The following is a 21,762-nucleotide window of genomic DNA, read 5'->3' as shown; positions in this document are numbered from 1 at the left end:
TACAAATTTTTCATCGGACGATGTCTACAGTGAAACATGTTGACCGACGTCGAGATTGGCAGGGCGGGGTTGTGTTGGGTTAGGGGGTGTGCCCGAAGTGTGAATCCTTATCAGGGATAACAACTAATGATTCCTAACACAGTGTTTACACCAGATGTGAACAGCACAGCACGATAAAATACTATAGAACCACAGATTTATAATAGAAATTCATTATATATAGATGAGTCAATAGAACTCATTATAATCAGTGATGCTGTCTACATGGATGCGGCACGGTGTGACACCACAAATCCGTGATAGTAAACTGCTGCCGCATTCTATTTATTAAAGACAGTCTTTAGCTGATGCGTCGCGTCCGGTGTAGACACGGTGATTTGCAGATCCTCACACACTGACAAACATATAAACGTGTAAAATGTGTGGTAAGTACTGCTGCTCCATAGTATAAACAGAGTACATGTGATCACGAATCTCGAAAGGGATAGTGAAAGCGGATGTGCATTCGAAGGGGGGGGGGGGGTCACGATGCCAGCGCAACATCGTGATGTCTATCAGCCATCAGTGATGGACGATGGCCCAACCCTAATTGGAGCCTCAAAAACAAAACTAAAAGCTTGGTACAGAAGGTCTCTTTTACTGTCACTTTATTGTTCTGTTTTATGTTCTGATTTAATGGTCAGTTTAATACATTCATGCTGCATAAAAGTATTTATTTAAAAAATAATAATAAATAATAAAAAATAAATAAAATCTTACTGACCTTAAAGATTTTCTTTTAGGAATGAATGTATTTCCAGTATCTTTTAAAATGTGTAGAATTCTTAATATTTAAGATTATTTTAAGATTATAAGGCCCAATAATGCTCCATTTTGTAGAAGTTAAAAATATTTTTATCACATTCATGAAAGTAAATTGCAGTTTCAACAACTCTTTTCTCTTAATGTTCCCTTCAGGACAAAGACTCAAAAATAGTGTTCCTTCAGAAGGCCATCGATGTGGTGATGCTGGTTAGTGGAGAGCCCTTGGCTGCTAAACCTGCTCGAATCGTAGCCGGATACGAACCTGAGAAGACCAACGAGCTGCTGCAGATCATTGCTAAGTGTTGTCTCAACAAGGTCAGTTCTGCGATTAAAGACCACTCCGCTACTCTACTTCTAGATTCTAGATTTGCTCAAAGCCATTTAACTAGTGAATGAATCAAGACTAATGATGTCCAAGCAGGGGGTAATTTATAGACATATTCATTTAATTGTACCCTTGAGCTTTTCTGAAAGTTAAGGAGCGATGAAACATCACCAACAGCATTATCAGGGGAGCCCACTGATGCCTGCAGGACAAAGAGCAGAGGTGAAACATAGAGCTGAATGACAGCTCAGCTGCCGTTCTACAGACCATTGGGATATTTTATAGGTTGCAAGAGAAAAAGACATGAGATGGCCATATTGGTCAAAGTTGCTGGAAAGTGAAAGATTATAGGGGTGACCCAGGTACAGGAAAATCAACAATCCTGCTCTGTCACCTTAAGTCTTCAGAAGTCAAATGATAGCTTTCTGTAAAGAACAGACAGAAAATCATTATTCACTGACAATCTTTCCATGTGCCCAGCTCTCAAATCACGTATACATTTGTGAACTGCATATTGAACGATTTTTTGCATTGGAATCAATATTAAAATAAATAAATAAATAAAAATATATTAACCCTTACAGTTAATTTGTGTAGCAATAACTGTAGCAAATATAGCTATTGTTCATTGTGAATGTCTATGCATTAACTAAGGTTAACTGATGAGATCTTATTGTGTCATTTCCTTTTCACTTTAATCTGTGTAAAATTTTTAACTATATGTTTTTTTTTTGTATATTGCTTTTTTGTATTTAATACTAGGGATGCACCGGTTGACCGGCCATAAATCGGAACCGGCCGGTTTTTGCTTAAAATACGTGATCGGCAATCGGCCGGTTTTTGGTCTTCTTTAGGCCGATTTTTCGGGGCAGCCATTCAGCACTGGAAATGCAGAGCTACATGTCTGAGGCACAGATAGCAGCCAGGAAGCGATCAGCCGTTGGTGTACTGGCGCACAAATAAGAGTCCCGCGAGCTTACTGTTACTGAACACGGGTAGACCGTGAAGTGATGCTCAGATCAACTTCTCACGTGTTGGATGAGAAACGAAACGGACTAAACTGTGACAAAACTTTTTTTTTTTTTTGTAAAGTGGAACTTGCATACACGTTTGAAAAGCCAGAAGTCAATGACAGTTGATTATTTTTATTTTACCTTAAAATTACATCGACTTAATTTGATTTAAAAATCACATGCTGTAGCACACTGAGAAAAAGTGTTTCATTCATCCAATAAAAAAAATGTAGGGTAATGATTCACATCTATATTTTTTTACTTCAGAGAAAAAGTTATTTATTTTTCATTGGCTCAAGTGAAAAAAATATAGATGTGAAAACACTTTGCATCTTTGTTTTATTCACACCAACATTATTTGATTTTAAAATTTTGGAATAATCTATTTATATAGCATACTTTTATTTAGTCTGTAAATAAAGACACTGGTAAAGACCTTTTTTTTATTTAAAACCAAATTTAAAAACTAAAATACTGAATGCTGATCAAGAAACATCTTATTGAATGTGTGTTGTTTGGATTGTAGAACTATGCAGTTATTGCCTTTAATTTTACATGGTTACAGTTCATCTTTAAATTTAAGGCCTGTTCTCTGTAGTTTCAACCCAATTCAAAAACAAAAGCTCAATGCTGATGTCTGTAATGTAGCTGTTAATTTCAGATGGTTGCAGTTATTGTTTTCAATAGCTAAAAGCCAGCTTGACCTATTAAATACCAAATAAACATCTTGTTTATGCACACTTTCCTTTCTTGTTTGTTGCTTAAAGATAAAAAAATCGGTATCGGAATCGGCCAGTTTGTTTGTAAAAAAATCGGTATCGGAATCGGCTATGAAAAATCATGATCGGTGCATCCCTATTTAATACAATACAAATGTTGTTAAACCTTTTATACTGTATTATGACAAAACTTTTTTTGAAAACTAATTTTCAATATCATGATAATGCCATATACCATGATAAAAGCATTAGCAATGAATCGCAACATGAAAATTTGATACCGGCATATCCCCAGTTAAATGTAAATATTCTAAAAACATAACAAAATGATTAAAACTTGAACTAAAATGAAAACTAAAAATATGAAAATGAAAGCTGATTAAAATATTAATACTACAATAGTGAAGTACTAAAATAACACTTTACAACATACAGATCACCCGCAATACTCTTTTGGAAACAGTGAATTTTGTTTCAAGCACCACCACACTTTTTCTTCAGAAAATGTAACAACTTTGTTAGTGATTTGTCAAATTTATTTGTATTTTGCTCTTCACCATACACATTGTTTCAAAGCGGCTTTATAGAATGCGATACTCTGTGCACACATATTTAACAGATTTTGTTATCCAGAGTGACTAATAGTCCATTTATTCCAGGGAGAATCCCCATGAATTGTATTATTAACCAACATTTTTCTTCACCAGCCCAGATCATTAACCACCATGCTGCCCCATCTGTTTCCGAATCCTGAATTTGGTGCGAGATCCTACTGAGGGTTGCTTGGGTCTTGTGTTTATTATATTAAACTGTTGTTTAACAGGGTGTTCTCTCCTTGTTCCAGCTCTCCAGTGACGAGGCTGTTAGACGGGTGTTAGCTGGAGACAAGGTGGATCTGAAGGGGAAGCCCAGCACCTCTAGGTCCCAGGACAAGGAGAACAGAGAGGGCAGGGAGCGCCACCGAGACCGTGAGGTGAGACCTGCTTGAGGCTTTGACATTTTCATCTGAACCAGAATTCTGTTGTCTTGTATCAATATTCATTTCCTCTGCTTGTCTCCCTTGGGCTTTTTAAAATTTTATTAATGACATCTGTAATTAAGACTTTTGTTATGAAAGTTATAATTTAATGTAGACTCTGGCTGTTGTCCAGGAGACGAAGGGCATCAAGGAGAGCAGCGGGAGCCGAGAGCAGAAAGATCCAGATCAACCAAAAGATCAAGAGAGCAAGAGAGATGACAAGGACCGCCGGCGAGATGCTGAGAGGTCAGACAAGGCACGCGAAAGAGACCGGACAAAAGACAGAGACAAGGACAAGAGCCGGGATCGGGAGAAAGACAAGACCAGAGAGAATGAGCGGGAAAAGGAAAAGGAGAAGGACCGCAACAGGGACAAGGAGAGAGAACGAGAGAAAGAAAGGGATAAGAAAAGGGAACGAGAATCTCACAAAGACAGGGATCGAGACAAGGAGAGAGAGCGCGAGAAAAGACGGGAGAGAGAAAGAGAAAGAGAAAAAGAACGACACAAAGAGACTGACCAGAAGCTAAAGGACAGAGGCGATAGAAAGGTTTGCTCATCTGATTTTATGATTCTGTAGCTTTACGCACCAGCCACAGTGACAGATGAATGACAATTTTACCAGTGTTTTTCCAAACTCTCTTAAAATCCCATTAAAACCCAGAAATAACATTTTAAAATAGTGAAAATGTAACAAGAATATTTTGCATTCTGCGCTATTTCTAGACCTTACAGCACATTCCTGTAACATTTAAACTCTGAAGGCTATTAAAAAAAAATAGTCCAAAAATTTTTGTATAAACTTTTTGTATATTAAAAAAAATATATATGACCTCGTATTTCTCCAAAAAAATTCGGATCACATTCGATTTTCTGTGTTTTCACATCCATAGCAAGCATTTTGATAGGACAGGATGACGAATCCGAAAAAAGTTTTTTTTAAATGCATATGAAAATTTCTGTGTGCACGGACCTTAATTCTCAGCTTTCAATACTTAATATCAGCTTGTCTTCGTCCACAGATCAAAGCAGCAGAGGAGATCAGCAAGCCAAAGCCTCACCCAGAGGTTGTGAGTAAAACACTTGAAGCCGAAGCAGACGAGGTAAGAGTGATTTTTCTCATAACCTCTGTTTACGCCCTTTACGTTTGTTCTGTAGGAATGGGCCATCATCAAGGCTTGTTGACGTAACATTCCCAATAGTTTATTGTTCTTGTCTTTGTTCCTCTGAATTGGAGGCCGAGGGTGGTGAACTGGAGGTACCAGTCTTGTAGTGACGTCAGTGCTTGCTTTGCTTGGCTGTAGAATAATGGGTGTTTTGTATATTTGGCATTGTGCATAGACAGTCTAGATGGGGGAGGATTTCTTATCAGGCTTCAGCAGTTAGGAATACTTTTTGATGCCCAGGTTCAGACTTAGTTAAGAATTTTACCTGCCATGGTAACATTTTCTCTGGTCCTGAATAAAAATATTATTATTATTATTATTTTAAGATTTTAAAGGTGTCAATATACATTACTGCTACAAATTTTTTGTGTTGACAACTTGAGTTTTAAGTTTTCTTTGATGACTAGAAAGTTTAGTAATAGTAAAAAAATAAAAATAATAATTTACTGTCACTTTTGAAAAGTGTAATACATCCTTGTTGAATAGAAATATTAATACTTTTACTGACCCCATACATTTGAATGGTAGTGTGTATGAGAAGTACATTTTCAATAAACATTGGCATTTCTTTTGAAGACAAATATCATTTTTTATTTTTTTATAGACAAAATAAAGTGTCAGTATAGCTATTTGAAGGACCATTCTAAAACATAAATTCACAAAAACTTCTGGACCTTAAGGATTTTGTAAACAGAAGCTACATTTGATGTGTATAAAGGGAAAAATTACTCAAAATAAAATATATATACGGAAAAGGAGACTTTGGACAGATAGTTTTTATGTGACAAGAGAAACTGTGTGAAATTGTAGCTTCTAGTATTATTTCCTGACTAGTTTTGTCGCTTCATGTCCATGTGTCTTTGCAGCTTCAGTAGTTTTTTTTTCATTTAAAGTAGTAAGCTTTTTTTATTAGGCTAGTTGCTGATAGTTGCGTTGAGTTTATTATTGAGTTTATAAGTGTACTATATAAATGTTGACGTCTTAAGGCCCTTGTTGCGTTTTGTTTTGTCATTATTCAGCCTACAGATCTCTTTGAAATCCAGGTAATTTTTGTTTGTCCCAAGAAGTAAAAAAGGTTTTTCCTGCATTTTCTTATTGCCCGAATCGGTGATTTATATTTAATGTGTGCACCAAGAAAAGATTGTATCAGAAGATTGTTTGTCTTAGATGGTTTGTAAAGAAAGAGAACTCGTGTGTTTATTGGCTAATGTTAATCTAAGTGATCCCCAGGAGAGGAACTCCTAGTGGAAATGCATGGAAACTAATGTCTTTCCTCATTCCTTTCAGGCTGAGAGTCCTTCCCGAATCCCAAGGCCCTCATCGGCTAAAGGACAGCGGCGGCGGCCCAAAACAGGAGGTCAAGGTACTAAATGTTTTTCTTAACAGATTCTATTAATTATTGACGTACAGTGCATTAATGCGTTGCTGCATGTCCAGCTGGATCTGTTTAGTTGCGTCTAGCAGCACAGCAGCACGTCAGATATTGTTTAATGCGATTAGTCTTAAATAATGACATGGATTGTGTATCTCTGTTTCAGATGAGACTGACAGTGAAGGAGGTGAGTGTTGTTTTCTTTAGTGAGCACCTCGTACCAGGATCCAAATCTGATCTTTTTGCTATACCTGCCAGTGGCTGGCCACTATCATTTTTACTAAGTATTATATACTAAGTATTTTTACCAGCAAGGAAACTGTATTGAACTTTATTTTGTATTTGTTTCATTTTTTTTTTTGGTCAAAATATAGTAAATAAAATCTCTCTCCTTTTTAGTTAGTATATTTTTTTATTTTTCTTTCTTCCAGAAAGGGAAGCCCCTTCAGCAGAGAAACCAGTCCCCATTGAGAATGGAGACATTACGGATTCTGTGCCACCTCAAACAACGCACAGGTTTGTTCTTTCTTTCTTTTTTTTCTTTTTTAATTAGTGGTAATGATCCCATAAGTGTGTTGATTTAAAGATAAAAATGGCTACATTTCCATCCAATGATAACAAAGTAAGCCAGTGTGATAATGTGCTGAGGTGTTTGTGGGTGGATGGAGTGGATCATATATGCCCCCGTGAGAGATTGTCTGGCAGTGGAAGCCACTGATGCAAATCCCTCGCTTTCACTGCACTGTACCGCAAGATCTAACCACAAGATATCACTCTCATCCAGATCATTACTCTTGGTTCTTGAGACTGTTTTTGTAAGCATTTAGCCATATATTTCTGTTACTTAAACTCCCCACGCATTAAGTTGCATGCATACTTTACAAAAAGTGCTTGTGTATTTCCCGTGTGAACGTATTTGTTCTTCTTTGATTTGAATGTTTATGTGAGTAGACGGTTACCTCGGCCTAGCAGTGCACGACCGGCAGCCCCCCGCGTCAAACGACAGGAGAGCTACACTGATCATGTGACCCCAGCAGAGAGGTAAGAGATCTCTCAGTTTCTCACTTTATACTAAAGTAAGCCACAAGTAGGCCTGTCATAACAACTTTTTGTTGTGCGATATATCGGTTCAGAAATAATTGGGCTAAGCTATATTATTGACATTTTAAAGAACATTTTATGCCACTGAATATATAATCATAATGTAACAACATAATAATGCAAGAAGGCTTACACACTTCCAAATGACAACTAATTTTTTTATTTTTAAGAATATTTAGATAGTTGAAATTAAGTATCAAAATATTAGATACCTTAAAAGACCTGAATAAATAGTAAAGAAACATTTTCAAAGAAAAAATGCAAAGTAACAAGTCCAAAAAGAGAAAAATGCACAAAGAACTTTTATGGAGATGTTTCTCTGTGCAGATTTTTCCCAGACCTTCTTTTCTCTGTGAATTAAGGGTGCAGCATGCTATTGCTGAAAAACACAGTCACTACTTAGCAGTCAGATGTCCATATGCACAAAGGCACAGATCTCTAAACAAGATCATATATGCAGATTTTTTTTGTAAAAGATTTTTTTTTATTTGAACTAGCACCTCATGACAACACGCTATGTACAAAAAGCTGCAAAAGACACAGGTGCAAGTGGAATGTACAAAACAGGGTGGCATTCATTTTTAAGTGAATATAATGGGTGATATATTGCATCACTAAAAATTATTGGAGTCATGTTCATATATTGCACGATAAGTCGATATATTGTGACAGGCCTAGCCATAAACGGGCTGCATTACAGTGATTTTACTTCAGGTAGGGGTTTCTTACCTGTTATTCCGCTTTAACATTCTGTAATAGGGACATACTTTACCATTCAAAATTTGGGCATGGTAAAAATGTTTTATGTTTTTTATAAAAGTCTTATACCAAGACTGTATTTATTTGATCAAAATACAGTAAAACCGTTTTATTGTGAAATGTCATTGCAATTTAAAATAATTATTTTTGTTTTAATTTATTATTATAAAATATAATTTATTCCGTAATGACAAAAATGATTTTTCAGTGCCTTACTGAATTTTTTTAACAATTATTAATTCAGTTTTATATTTTCAATGTTGAAAATAGCTGTGATGATTAATATTTTTTGTGAACCATGATACATTTAATTTCAGGAATCTTTAATGAACAGACAGTTAAAAAAAAGTCTTTGCTGTTACTTTGGTGCATTCTTGCTACATTAAAAGTATTGCTTTATTTCTTATAAGAGTTATACTCTCTCCAAACTTTTTTGTTATGATAAAATATATTATTGCTCAAGTAATTGTAATTAAGCATGACTGGGTTGTTCTCAGGCTGGGCAGCGGCAAGACACCCACGACTGTCATTTTGGATGGCAAGAGGCTCTCTGAAGATGAGGATGATGAAGAAGGGCAGTTTGTGGTGGAGGAGGCAGCTGCACCTCCTCCTGACGTAGCTGAAGTTGAGGCAATATAGATGCTCTATATGTGTATGTAGTATCCCAATAAAAAATGTCATGATTTGGACTCATTGGCTTATGTTTCATTGCAGCGTAATTCACTTGAACTGCAAGGGGACGACAAACACGGTGAGTCATGCACAATAATAACTCATCCTGAAATTAAAATGTTACCATAAATGTTGAATTATGTGAACAAACCTTTTAAAAGCACACTTCAGATCAGAAATCATTTAATGGTTTTCATTTGATCATAGGTGGACTTGTGAAAAAAATTCTGGAGACAAAGAAAGACTATGAATCATCTCCAGCCACAAAGTCAAAAGAACAGGTATGATGTTATATTTTAATTGCATTATCTCCACTAGGTGGCAGTGCTATTACATTTTATGTGGTCCAAGTTTTGTTTTTTTCACAACAAAATTCCAGTACCCTGAGTAAATGCATTTCGAAATCTCTTCATCAAGCGAATCAGCATTTTTGTGCTGTACCTCAGGGATGCCTGACCCAGTGTGCCGTTAGTTTACTAAAGCAAGCAACTTTGCAAATGGAGTGGAGAAATGTAATTCTGGTCCCTCAAGTGTTATTTTCTTCAGCGGAGCTTAAATAATTAGGGCAAAACAAGCATGATGGCACCATTCATGCTGTTTAGTTATTTAACATGGTTAACTATTGTGGCCTGTTTATTTGTGAATTTTGTTGGTTTTGGTAACTGAATTGCAAATTGAAAAGCAGAATGTTCTGGTGGCTTGGATCTGGAGCTTGCTTTTGAATTTCGTTTAGGTCTGATTTGTTAGGGGATTTTATCTGAAGTGTCCTTTGGCCCGTGAGAGTATAACGATTCATCAATGGAATATAGATTATTATTAAGATAGTATTTCATTTCCAAAGAGCAATAAAACCGATTTCACTCTTCGGGCACAGTTTCAGTGTGGTTCAGCTATGTACTTTTCTTCTCTGGCCAGAAGATTTCTGGAATGATTTTTCAGGATGGCTGGAGTATGATTGTCCATCCAAAGTGGCACTTTATCAATGTCTTCCCATATTTTATCTTGAATTTGGCTGTTTGTGAGCCAGTGGAAACGAGAACAATGTGATTTGAGTTTTGAAGCCATCCCGTCCATGCCCTGGTGGAAAGGGCCATGTGCACTGGGTGGTCCGCCCGAGCCGGAACGGATGCTCCGGTCTATCTGTCCGTCACTGGCTGTAGGTCTGATGGATGCAGTGTTTGGTGGTGGCCTTCATGCAGAACCTCCGCTCTTTCACCTCTGCTTCCCACCTTAGTCACATGCTCAGAGAGTGAGTTGGCAGAGGGGACAAATAGCGATGGGAATTGTAAGGAATTTCATGTAACAAATCTAGTTTAATGATTCTTTTTTTTTTCCAATTCTGAGGCAGTAAGAACAATTTTATTTCAGATTTTCTCAGCTAGACACCATCTTGTACTTCAAAAGAACTTTAATAATATTAATACTATTATTAATAATGAAAGGTTATTACCATTTTGCATATATTCCACTCTTTATCACAGATTCATGAAAGAAGATGCTTTCCTCAAAATTAAGCAGCACAACTGTTTTCCGCATTAATAAATAAATGATTCTTGAGCAGCAAATCCACATATTAGAATGATTTCTGAAGTATCATCTGATACTGAAGACTGGGGGAATGATGCTGAAAATTCAGCTTTGCATCACAGTAAAACAATACATTTTAAAATAAAATAGATAACAATTTTATTTTATTTTAAATGGGTCAAATAAATGCAGCCTTGGTGAGCATAAGAGACGTACTGATTCTGAACTTTCTATCAGTAGTGTATAGGATACAAAGTTTTTCTTTTTTTAATTCATTAATTCAAAAGCTTAAATATAAGAATTAGAAGTTCTTATAATTAAAACTTCATTTGTCGTTTTTTTGTATAATGAAAGTAAATGTGCAATGTCTAGTAGGGTTGATAAACTAAACTGAAGTGGCACATCTTTTTTGATCTTGATTGAGTCCTCATTACATTGCTTTATATAGAAAAGTGTGGTTAAAAAGTTAACTTTTCTCCAAAATGTTCCAGATTTGGAATGACATGACAGTGAGTAAATGTTCACAAAGGTTTTATTTAGTTCATTCAGCTGCAGTATTTTGTTCACAGAAGACATGAGCTCTGTGTGGTTTTCCACTGGCGTGATCCCGTTTGGTGTTGAAGCTCAGCCGCACACAGAGAGCTGCTCCCAGCTGGCCCTTACAGCCAGTGCTTCTCCCTCCTGTGTTCTTGATTTCAAAACAATCAGACTGGATTTCCTTTCAGTCCCAAATAATCAAATTAGATTTCCCCCATCAAACGCAAGCCAACTCCAGGCAGGAATCTGAGCGCTGCTGGCCGCGCTTTCCTAATTGACTTAATTTAGCCTCATCAACTCTCTAAATTCTCCTTCTTAATTGCGGTGGATGAAATGGACGTGTGTTTTCGGGGCTGTAGATGTAAACCGGCACACGCAACTCTCCTGTCTAGTCAGCTGTATTGAAAAAAATCTGTAATGACTTCCTTCCTGCATTGAAAGGGGGGTGAAGGTCACCGCAATAAAGCGGCTGCTCTCCTGTAATCACGGTGTAACATCCAGGGTTAAAAATGTAAATATTGAGCTTCCTTATCCTCCCCGACAGGTTTGAAGTTACAGCGCTCATAACTCATTCTACAAATATGAGCTTTCGCTCTCAGATCTCTGCAGGATTTTGAGTTTATGGAGATCGCCACATCAAGTACGTATGACTTAATCTCTTCGGAACAACCACAGAATTTAGAGTTTTGACTGTATAATAATTCCAAAGGTGAAACTGAGCCAATGACTCATTCTGTGGCTTTATTAGCTTGAGCTTTCCGTTCCGCTTCGTAAGTGAAGATTTACCTCGCCAGGGTCGACAGAGCTTCATTTATTAATATCAGCTAGGCCGTTATTTTTTCAGTTGACTGAAATAACAGGACAGATGCAATATTGCGAAAGGCCGTTTCACCATCATTTTGCCGTACGTTTTGCTGTGACCCTCCAGATCATGTGTATATTATTCTAAGATACTTTTTGTAGGGCGTCTTTTTTGTTTTGAGAGTATTGGCCCCTGACAGCAGCTGCGTTTTCATAAGTTTTTTTTCCTCCTCCTTCCTTTTCCCTCTTTTGCGCCATCAAATTAGCCTGATGAAGGTTTGCAATGTATAAATAAACCCCATGGCACACAAATGGATGGCTGTTGAGTGAACGCCACGCCAGCTCACTCTCTGCAGAACAGGCAGGAAAATAAATAGTCATCCCTTCAGGCCCGTGTCTTTGTAAACATCTACCTTCTTGTTGGAAATGTTAAGGAAATGACTCTTGTTGCATTCCTCAACATTTTTCCCCTCACAGAGAGAGACGATTGACATCTCTGTGGAAGGACCCCGGAGGTTATGGTGAAATACCACGGTACAGGTCTCTGAAGTCTGATAATGTAATTGGTTGCATTTTAACCTATTATTTCAGTCCTACAGCTGTCTGGTTCTCATAAGCTAAACTGTCATGTATTGTGGTTCTGTGGTGATCCTCTTGACATGCAAGTGCAGGACGGTGATCTCAGCGGTGACCCCCACGGGGCCAAACTGTGACCCTTCCATCCTGTGTACATCAGTCTGCCTCTCTGCACTTCACTTCATCCCAGCTATTTTTTTATGATGTTGCTGGACGGGGCCCATGTTTTCCCCAAGGAGGAAACCCCTAAACATTGCTAAACAATTAATCTCTACCCTTTGAGTCAGTGTTGGACACAAAGACCCACCATGGTGCTTTTTTATACCAGTAGCGGCAGTCCAAAAAGGATCACTGCCCATGTTTAATTATTTAACCGTGTAGTTTAAACAAGGTTTTCTGGATATTTTTTTTTATTTGTGGACATTTTAACTGCTTTCTGTGTGATTCATAGCTTGTGAAGTTAAAATAGTTTTGATACATATGTGGAATATATTTTTTTTTTTACATTTAATCAAATAGTGCCAATGTAGAAAATCAAAATAGGCTACAACCCAATATGCTGTTGTAACCAGTCAAAAAGTTTTTTTTTTTGTTTTTTTTTAGCGATCATCAAAGTCAATTTCAAGTGTCAAGGTAGTAATTCTCTTTCCGTCTGAAGACTAATCAAAAAAGGTTTATGAAGGCAAGCTAGGGGTGATGTTATATCAGTTAAAATGATAAACTGTTTATTGATAAATTGAATATGGTTTCTGTCTGCTGAGTTGTCCTGTCCTCAGGAGCTGCAGGCAAACACAAAACACAGCCCTAGTCTGAAATCATTAACGAAGCAAAAAAACACGGAATCTCAAAATCCAGTCATGAAAATGAAACTTACATTTTAATATGGACAGACACGGAATTTGTCAAAGTTAGCATCAGTTAATCAAATCAAATCTCCATATGGAGCAGTATCTGTAAATGTTAAGCCACAAAAGTTGGTTGAAATATGAATCCTGCATGTTCTGGGCGCCTCTGTGTGAATGAAATTTTGGTACCGTGACAACACTAGTAGGAACTTTTTGATAGCCATCTCTTTGGAATAAAAATGTATATGTTGTGATTATATATAATTAATGGACAAATATTGTGGTATACATATTTGAATATACTGTATCACTCACCCCTGCATTGTTTTTTTAAACAGTGAGTTTAGCGACAAAAAACTACCCGTCTGTCCAAACAGTGATCGGTAACGAAAATATGTTTGATATTATTGCCAGTGGTGAATAAGTGACTAATTCATTTTTAAAGTTTGTCTTAGTTGTCCTAACCACAAATTTGTTCTTGTTTTTATTCACTTAAGCCCAGTTCATCTCATGAATCATGTTTGAACTGAACATTTCAGATCCACAGAACCGTGACACGGCACCACAGCGGCAAAGTGGATGCTTCTGAAGTTTATCATTCTCAGGAGGACTGCATGACTCTAATTTTCCTTGCCAGAGCTCTAATTTGAACAGTGCTGTTCTGCTTCTTTTCATAGTTCTTTATTAGCACTCTATAAATCAGGCATTTTGCATGCATTACTTCATTAAGCAAATTGGGCTTGCAGCTGAAGGCTCAGATCCACATAGCGAGGTAATGAGGCGTCCTGGTGCAAGAGGCTTCGGCCAGTGCATCATCATCTCTGGAAGCCACCTGCCCCAGGCACACCGACTCCACGTCCCGCTTGTGTCACTGTCTGAGATAATGGGAAAACCTGTCCTCAGCTGCCTCGTGCAAAACAAATATTTTTCTTGGGTCGAGTGAAGAGAGGGAAAAATGAGAGCCCATATAAACGATTGATTTATGTCCTCTGAGACAGAAAGCTGGAGTTGTTCTTTTCTTTTCGACTAAGGGGTGAGCTGCAGGAGGATGGCAAACAGAGCGAATCTGGCCTGGCCTTCGCGCTCCACGAACAGTGGTCTGAATGTGCTGGCCGGTGTTTGTGTAGAGGGGGTGTTTAGGGGCCAGGGAAACCACCCACATTGCAGACAACTATTAGACATTTCAATCCGAACACACTTGTAAACCACAAAGAGAGGGGGAAAAATTAAGATAGTCTTTCTTCTCACAAATTTGTTAGAGTTCTAGAGCAAAGTGGCATAGTTAACCTTTGAAGTGTTTGTAATATAGTTACCGAACTCTGTAAAGTTATAACAATAAACTTTAGAGACTGGCTCTTTATGAAAATATTTTCGGATTTCAAATATTAATAGCGTTTGACTAACTGACTCTATGTCTGGGTAGGACAAGGAATGTAAGTTTTACATATATTTTATAAATAAAGTAATATTAATAAGTATTAAAGTTTATATATATATATCTAATTACAAATACTTTATTTTTGGAATCTGATTGCGTACTCTAAATTAGATGTAATCAGTTACTAGCAACTTTCCAAGCCCAATTTCCAAAGATTTTAGGATTAATTTGTTTCATAATACACCATTGTAACTATGCATGCAAAAAAAAAAAATTCTATATTTTACCTATTTATATTTTCACATATTTATTTTTCTCTTCTATATATTGATTAGTGTGCTTTTATAGTGTGTGAAGATCTATGGACTGAAATTGATTGAGAACCGGGTTATGAATCGATTAATAGAAGTGAAGAATTTGAATCACATAAAATGAATCAAACCTTACAACTCCGCCGCGATATCTCCGAAGCAATCTAAAATAGTCCGAATATAAACACTTATTATAGGTGTACCCTAGTGATTCAGGACAAGCTAAAAACACGGTTTGGAAAATGGATTCATGGTGTACTCGCTTATTATATACATTTTTCTACATTTTGAACACAAATAAAGTTACGGACTGCAGCTCTGATTGGTTGATTTCTTACCGGGAGCGGTCCGTAACTGCAAATGGCAATAGGACCACTGGGAGGAGCCAGAGGAGCTTGATTTTTTTCACAGATTATCTGTCTCATATTCTACTGTCAGGACATAATGACAGGTTTAATAAATATGAAAAAAATATTTTTTTTTACAAAAGTTCCCTACTGCAACCGTAACGCTCTCATACTTGCTAGTTGAGGGATTGCAATACAAGTCTAATGATACTTAATCGCAAAATCATTAAAAATCAAGATATTTGCAATGGTGTTCAGATATGTATAGGCAGAAAAACATTACAAATATATTGTAAACATGTCAATTACATTTAACACAATGATTTTTTGGAGTTCATGTAATGCTCAGCCTATTTTGATAAGGAAGTTTCTGGTTATTGTATTGTCATTTAGCTCAGGTTTGACATGTCCCACCTAAGAAAGGAAGTTGTCTGTGTTTATAGCCACAATAACATGAATTGCTTGAGGAGTTCAGCTTGAAACGAGGTAAATGTGAAGTAGTTGTTACTGAACACTGTTGTAAAATAACTTCACTGCCATAGCCTGTTACTAAAATAAACAAAGTCACGTCTTGCACGAGGGTGTGTGTGTGTGTGTCTGAGAGGGACTGAGGCAGTAAGAGTAAAGCCTGTTTGGCCTAGTGCCACACACAGCCTGTGGCCCCAGCTAAATAAATAGACACAGGCCCTGTGTGCCGGGGGGCCTTCTTGCGCTCGGCTGAAGGGTGACTGGGGCAGACCAGGACCCCCCAACCACACCACATACAGTGGAGGCCTTCACTAACCACTCACTCACATTATGGATCCCATGTCTCTTTCGTTTTGATCTTTATATACATTGCAAGGATTGTATAATTCCTGCCTTGAAATTCTAAACATTTGTAGCCTTGACATTGAAAACCACTAAATGCAGACTTCTCCCTTCTGCTTTTTTCCCCTAAAGTATATTGTTGGTAGGTATAGATTTCCTCTAACCTCATTTAAAGCATTCATCTGAAGTGTTCCCCTATGGGAGTGACTTCCCATTAGTCATTTTTCAGTTGTAAGCTTCATTACTTAGTCGTTTGAGAATCAGAGGACACGATTGGCCAATACCAGCCCTTGAGATTAAAATCAACTTGTGGCCTTGATATACTTCAAGGGAAATTGGAGAACGAGTTTGCGTGGTGCAGTTTTGAACAATATCAGTTTCTCCAAATCTCCTAAATGAAGTTTGTTTGGGGAGTTCAAGACAGATTGCCAAAGCAAACTTTCCAGAAATGTTTTCACACTGGTAAGCACTTTCTATCTATCACTGGTCCATGTGCCCCGGGTCTTCACCCTCTTTGACGTGGAAATCTTCTCTTGTTCCGTTAGTTTGTTGTTTCCTTTCGAGGACAGACATGAGTAAAAACATGAACACACTAAAGAGCTGCTTTATAGTAGAAGTTATGTTGTAATTCTAATTGAAAGTGACATTGACACAGGTATTTCAAATAACTTTTGCCCATAAGCAAAGAGTAAAAAAGTACATCCACAAATGACAATTTTGACATTTACTAACCCTCATGTCATTCCAAACATGTATTTGTCATGAGACACGCAAAATATATTTTGACAAACATTTAAATACTTTTATTCACAGAAGAATATTTACAAATATGCTTGTTTTTCTTTTTTTTCATACAATGAGTCAGTGGGTTCCAGTGTTGTTGTTTTTTGGACCCCATTAACTTTAAAAACAGGCATATTTTTAAATATTCTTCTGTGTTCTACAAAAGAAAATAGGTCATACAGGTTTGAAATGAGGGCGATTATAAGATGCTCATCCAAGTGCAAAGCCATGTATACAAAGGCTAATTGTCGTATATATACTAAACACTTTTTTTTTTTTTTTTTACAAAAGCTGTCACTGGGGCTTTACCCTTTCAAAAGGTGCTAATTTGCAAACTTGAGGTACTAAATTATTCCCTTTAGGGAAATAAGGTACACAGTTACAGCTTCTGCACTTATTTTCCCCCAGTGTCCAGACAAAAATTTACATTTGTTTACTTGTAATTGCACTTTAGATTTTGTACCTTTTTTTTTTTTTTTTTAACTAAGAGTGTATGATAAATGGGTTATCGTACAAATCATACCTTCATGTTGAAAATCTGCCAAAATGATAATATGAATGACAATTGAAGAAAAATTAGGTAGTCGTGTAGCATCCTGTTTATAAGAAAAGAGTGTGAGATTTGAGAAAATGCAGTCAGGAGGAGTGACATTGTTTCGAGACTAGTTTTGATCTGTTTCCTGTGGTTCTGTCTTTCTGCAGGATCGGTCACTGGTGTCAGAGTCGTCTCGTAAGAAAGAACGTGAATTGGTGGCAAAGGAGATAGAGCGACTGCGTTCGTCCATACAGACAGTGTGTCGCAGTGCTCTGCCTCTGGGCAAGATCATGGACTACATTCAGGAGGATATGGACTCCATGCAGAACGAACTGCAGACCTGGCGCAAAGAGAACAAGGAGAACGCACAGGCTCTGCTACAGGAGCAAAGGTGCACATGCATATTAGCTCTGTCCCTAACCCTAGTAAAGACAGCATCCTAACTGAAGTGAAAGCTCTTAAGTGATTGATTTGGAACTAAGAAATCATACAAATAATGGTCCTCATGCAAAGTGCACAGGAGCAGACCTTAAAATTGATTTAAGTCGAGCATTAGCAAGTTGCTAGGTTAACACGCAAAGTTGCAATATATTTTAATAATTTAGTAAAAATGCATTTTAGGTAGTCCATTTTTATTTTGATTTGTTTATTAAACTATTTTTGTGCCATAACTTTTATGTAGTAACTGAATTATAAGTTAAATGATATGTAGGATATGTAAGCAGCTCATGAAGTTCTATTTTCTCTGCCATGTTTTTTATTTGCATGCAAGCAAATTAAAAACACTTTTATTTGGGATTTACAGTATGCCAGTGACAGTGACCATACTTTTATCCAAATATATATATATTCTATATTCTATATATATTCTTTTTTTTTTTTTACTTGTTGGTTGGTTTAGCCAGTTTTGGTATCTAGTAGTATTAGGAAATTGATATCCTTTTACTGTAGTTGTAATGTAGAAAATAAATTAAAAAATACTAATACTAATAATGTCAAATACCAGTAAATAAAATTGATAAATCTTTACAAACACTATAAACATGTATTTTCGTTCTCTTCAGTCAACAGTAAATATTTTAAATGTAACACTATTCGGAACAGAAGAAAAATGAAAAATAGAAGTATAAAGCAAACATAGCTTATAAATTATAAACAACATTTAAACAAATTTAAATTGAAACCGAAGCTACCTGCATGTGGGAAATACGCTATACAAATAAACTTTGCACATGTTCTGTATGCTTGATGTTAATTGCATTACATAATTTGCTTTGGAATATAAATAACAGCATTATTTTGCATTTAAAAAAAAAGCGTGACTTATATTCTTGAAAATCCTATATGTATTTACAATTTACATTTTTTATGTATTATTGTCAACAACAGCCATGATAATGCTCTGTGGATGCATCCCAGTATTTATCACGATTGAGATATCCAGCTACTTTTGAGTACTCTTGTTCTTGTGCATTAAGCCGTTTCTCTGTCTATGTCTCAGAATCACAGACAGCGTTGTGGAACCTCTGAAGACTGAACTCGCTGAACTGGAGCGGTTAATCAAAGACCAGCAGGACAAGACCTGCGCAGTCAAGTCCAACATCCTGAAGAACGAGGAGAAGATCCAGAAGATGGTATCCAGCATCAGCTTCTCCTCACAAACGTGAATCTCAGCACATCCCAAAAGGAACCTGAAGCACTGAGCAGCAGCGAGTGCTCCTGTTTATAGACCCCCATGTGTTTGAGCCGCACCGGACAGAGTTCAGAAGGTGCAGGTACAGTCTGGAGTCAGTCTCCTCAAACCCCCTTCATGTAAGGTGCCTTCTGTTAGACCCAGGATCTGTTTGCGCTGGTCCATTGGGATTCTCAAACACACTCGCACATCTGCAGTAGATTTGCACTCGTCACTTGCTTGAAAGATAAATGTGTGTGGTCACCATACTGATGTGTCCTGTATTTTTTAAGTAGGACTTTAAGTGCTTTCCATGTTCTCTTAGAAAAACAGACTGACTGGTTTATATTAAAATAAATAAAAAAATAGCTTTTTTTCCATTCAGACTGACAAGTGTTTTTGTCTCGCAGGAGAACATTGGCAATATATCATCTAGAATTATTTATATTTGTTTATGTGTGCATAAAAAAACCATGGAAGCTTGTTTCTGAAAGTTTTTTTTATGTCTGGGATTAAATAATAAAATAGTTAATTACAGCTTTTTATCTCAGTTTGTAGTTTTTCATGACATATAAACTTGCAATTGCAAGAAAAAAGTCAGAATTGTGAGAAAGTTACGTTTTTTTATTTAACGCAAAAAAAAAAAAAACTGTTGCGAATTCAGATAAAAAGTTAGAGAAAGTAAGTCCGATTTCTAAGTTTATATCTCGCAATTCTCAAAATTGTGAGCTAAAAAGTCACTTATATATTTGTATTTATTTATGCTGTGACTGAAACAAGCTTTCATGGAAATATGACGTGTATATATATATATATATATATAGATATATATTTAATGTAACTTTCTAAAGCTGCTAGTAAGCAATAGAATTTTACAGATGAGCATTAGAATTGCCAAAAATTGGAGACACACTACACGCGCACCTCTGCACTTTGAAGAATGAATCTGTAATGCAGCGCATCATTTCCCTGTACACATCCAGAACCGCTCAGATAGCTTAACATATATTCAAAGAAACGAGCTGAGATTGCATAAATGTTTTTTAAGTCAATTTATCATCTAAATCAAGAAATGTACCTTGATCAACTGTATATGTGAATTTCCAATTCATATCAATAATGATATTTCATTTGAGAATACATGACAGAGAAACTTTTTTAGAGGGCTGTTGAGAGCGTTTTCTACTGCAAACTGAGATCCATGAAGCAATTAATAAATGTATTATATCTATTTTGATAAGTTTATGAGAAAAAAACTGTGTTAGATGAAGCAATAGTTGAATCGGCTGCTCAAGCACAACATTTAGAAAATCTTCAGCATGTATATCCAGTCAGACTTGGATACTGTGGTACTGTACCAGTGTCTAGATGAATTTGATATCTAAACCACACAGCATGAATGTCAGTAGAATCAGACTTCAATACACAGATCATATACTACATCAGTATTATCAGCTGTGACACAAAATACACTTTGCTATTTAAGTAAAATCAACTTCTTAATGTCGATAAAATATATTTGCGTTTCCATTTACTTTGTAAAAGAGCCGACCATTTACACTGTATACGATTTTTACCATTTGCTGTACATTTTGTGTATATGTTGTTTGTATCATAGTCCACAAATGAAATATTAATTTTGTAGTGAAGTCTAATAAACGGTTACATTTCTGTTAAAAGTGTCAGTTGTGACCATTTTACAGCGCACGCGGTTCAGAGAATATACTCATTATTTTCCCAATTCTGTTTGGTGGTGCCAGTGACACAAAAATTACACACGTCACCGCTAAGTAAACATTGCGACATTTTAATGACTGTTTTGAATTGCATTTCAGAGCAGCGGTAAACATGCCAAGTGAATGTTTCTGATGAGTTCACAAGAAGGCCTGGACGTCTTTAATGTGTCACACACCACGCTCTAGAAAGCTGACCCGGTGGGACGCAGCGAAAACATTGAATAACATTTTAAAAGTCTTTATCAGCACATCAGTTTTGATTTTTATCCTGGCAGAGCTTGAAACAGCTGCACCGCAGGCTCACACGCACATACTGTAGGAGCACTCCTATTGAACGCCTGTTGAGTAACAGATCAGGATTTGGAGGCCCTTGAAAACCTGGGCACCTGTCTGAGATCCCTGAGCGAACGTTTGGATTAGGTCAGAGTGAACAGGCCATGCGCGTGCCCTCCGGGGCTCTTTAGTCTGAGCGTTCTCCTGCTGTGGGCCCTGGAGAAAACCCCAGCCAGAGAAGACTGTCAAAAATCATTGTGCTGCTTTAGCAAGAAGAACAGTGAACAGGTGGAACTTGTGTTTTCCTTCATTGAAATAAATCCTTTTATTATTTTATGCCTTATTAATGGGACTTATGGTCAAAAGGAACTCAATGCACCATAACCAACAAGGAAAACGCTTTAGTGTGTGACCTCCAAGAAGAGCCAGTCCGTCATTAAAATGCTATTAACAAAGCAAAACTCTACTCGTTTTTGCAATTGCTCATATTTAGGGTTAGGGGTTTAAACAAACCACGAACCATAAGTATTAAACTTAGGCATGTATTTCAGCATGTTCTCAAATTGCACGACATGTTCAAAAGAGCTGTTCGAGTTTTTGACTTGGCAGACCATAAAGTAGAGTCTGATCTAGAAACCACCTAGTAACTACTCAAGAACACTGTAGCAGTGCACAAGCTACTGCA

General features: G+C 36.8%; 1 protein-coding gene across 1 annotated transcript in view; it reads left to right on the top strand.

The window, feature by feature from the left end:
• traf3ip1 (TNF receptor-associated factor 3 interacting protein 1) overlaps positions 1 to 20,747 on the top strand; it is a 28,333-nt gene extending 7,586 nt beyond the window's left edge. The window contains exons 3-15 of the mRNA XM_026271254.1: positions 958 to 1,119; positions 3,706 to 3,834; positions 4,013 to 4,426; positions 4,899 to 4,979; positions 6,330 to 6,405; positions 6,581 to 6,601; positions 6,846 to 6,930; positions 7,366 to 7,455; positions 8,772 to 8,904; positions 8,989 to 9,025; positions 9,154 to 9,227; positions 17,564 to 17,787; positions 18,898 to 20,747. Coding sequence (XP_026127039.1) covers positions 958 to 1,119; positions 3,706 to 3,834; positions 4,013 to 4,426; positions 4,899 to 4,979; positions 6,330 to 6,405; positions 6,581 to 6,601; positions 6,846 to 6,930; positions 7,366 to 7,455; positions 8,772 to 8,904; positions 8,989 to 9,025; positions 9,154 to 9,227; positions 17,564 to 17,787; positions 18,898 to 19,063 — 1,692 coding nt within the window. The 3' untranslated portion in view covers positions 19,064 to 20,747. The remainder of the gene's footprint in view (positions 1 to 957; positions 1,120 to 3,705; positions 3,835 to 4,012; positions 4,427 to 4,898; positions 4,980 to 6,329; positions 6,406 to 6,580; positions 6,602 to 6,845; positions 6,931 to 7,365; positions 7,456 to 8,771; positions 8,905 to 8,988; positions 9,026 to 9,153; positions 9,228 to 17,563; positions 17,788 to 18,897) is intronic.
• The last annotated feature ends 1,015 nt before the right edge of the window (positions 20,748 to 21,762 follow it).

Source organism: Carassius auratus, chromosome 9 (assembly GCF_003368295.1).
Source record: "Carassius auratus strain Wakin chromosome 9, ASM336829v1, whole genome shotgun sequence".
NCBI classification, from domain to species: domain Eukaryota; kingdom Metazoa; phylum Chordata; class Actinopteri; order Cypriniformes; family Cyprinidae; genus Carassius; species Carassius auratus.
Note: the sequence above shows the minus strand (reverse complement) of the source record. Positions and strands in the feature narration are given on the sequence as shown.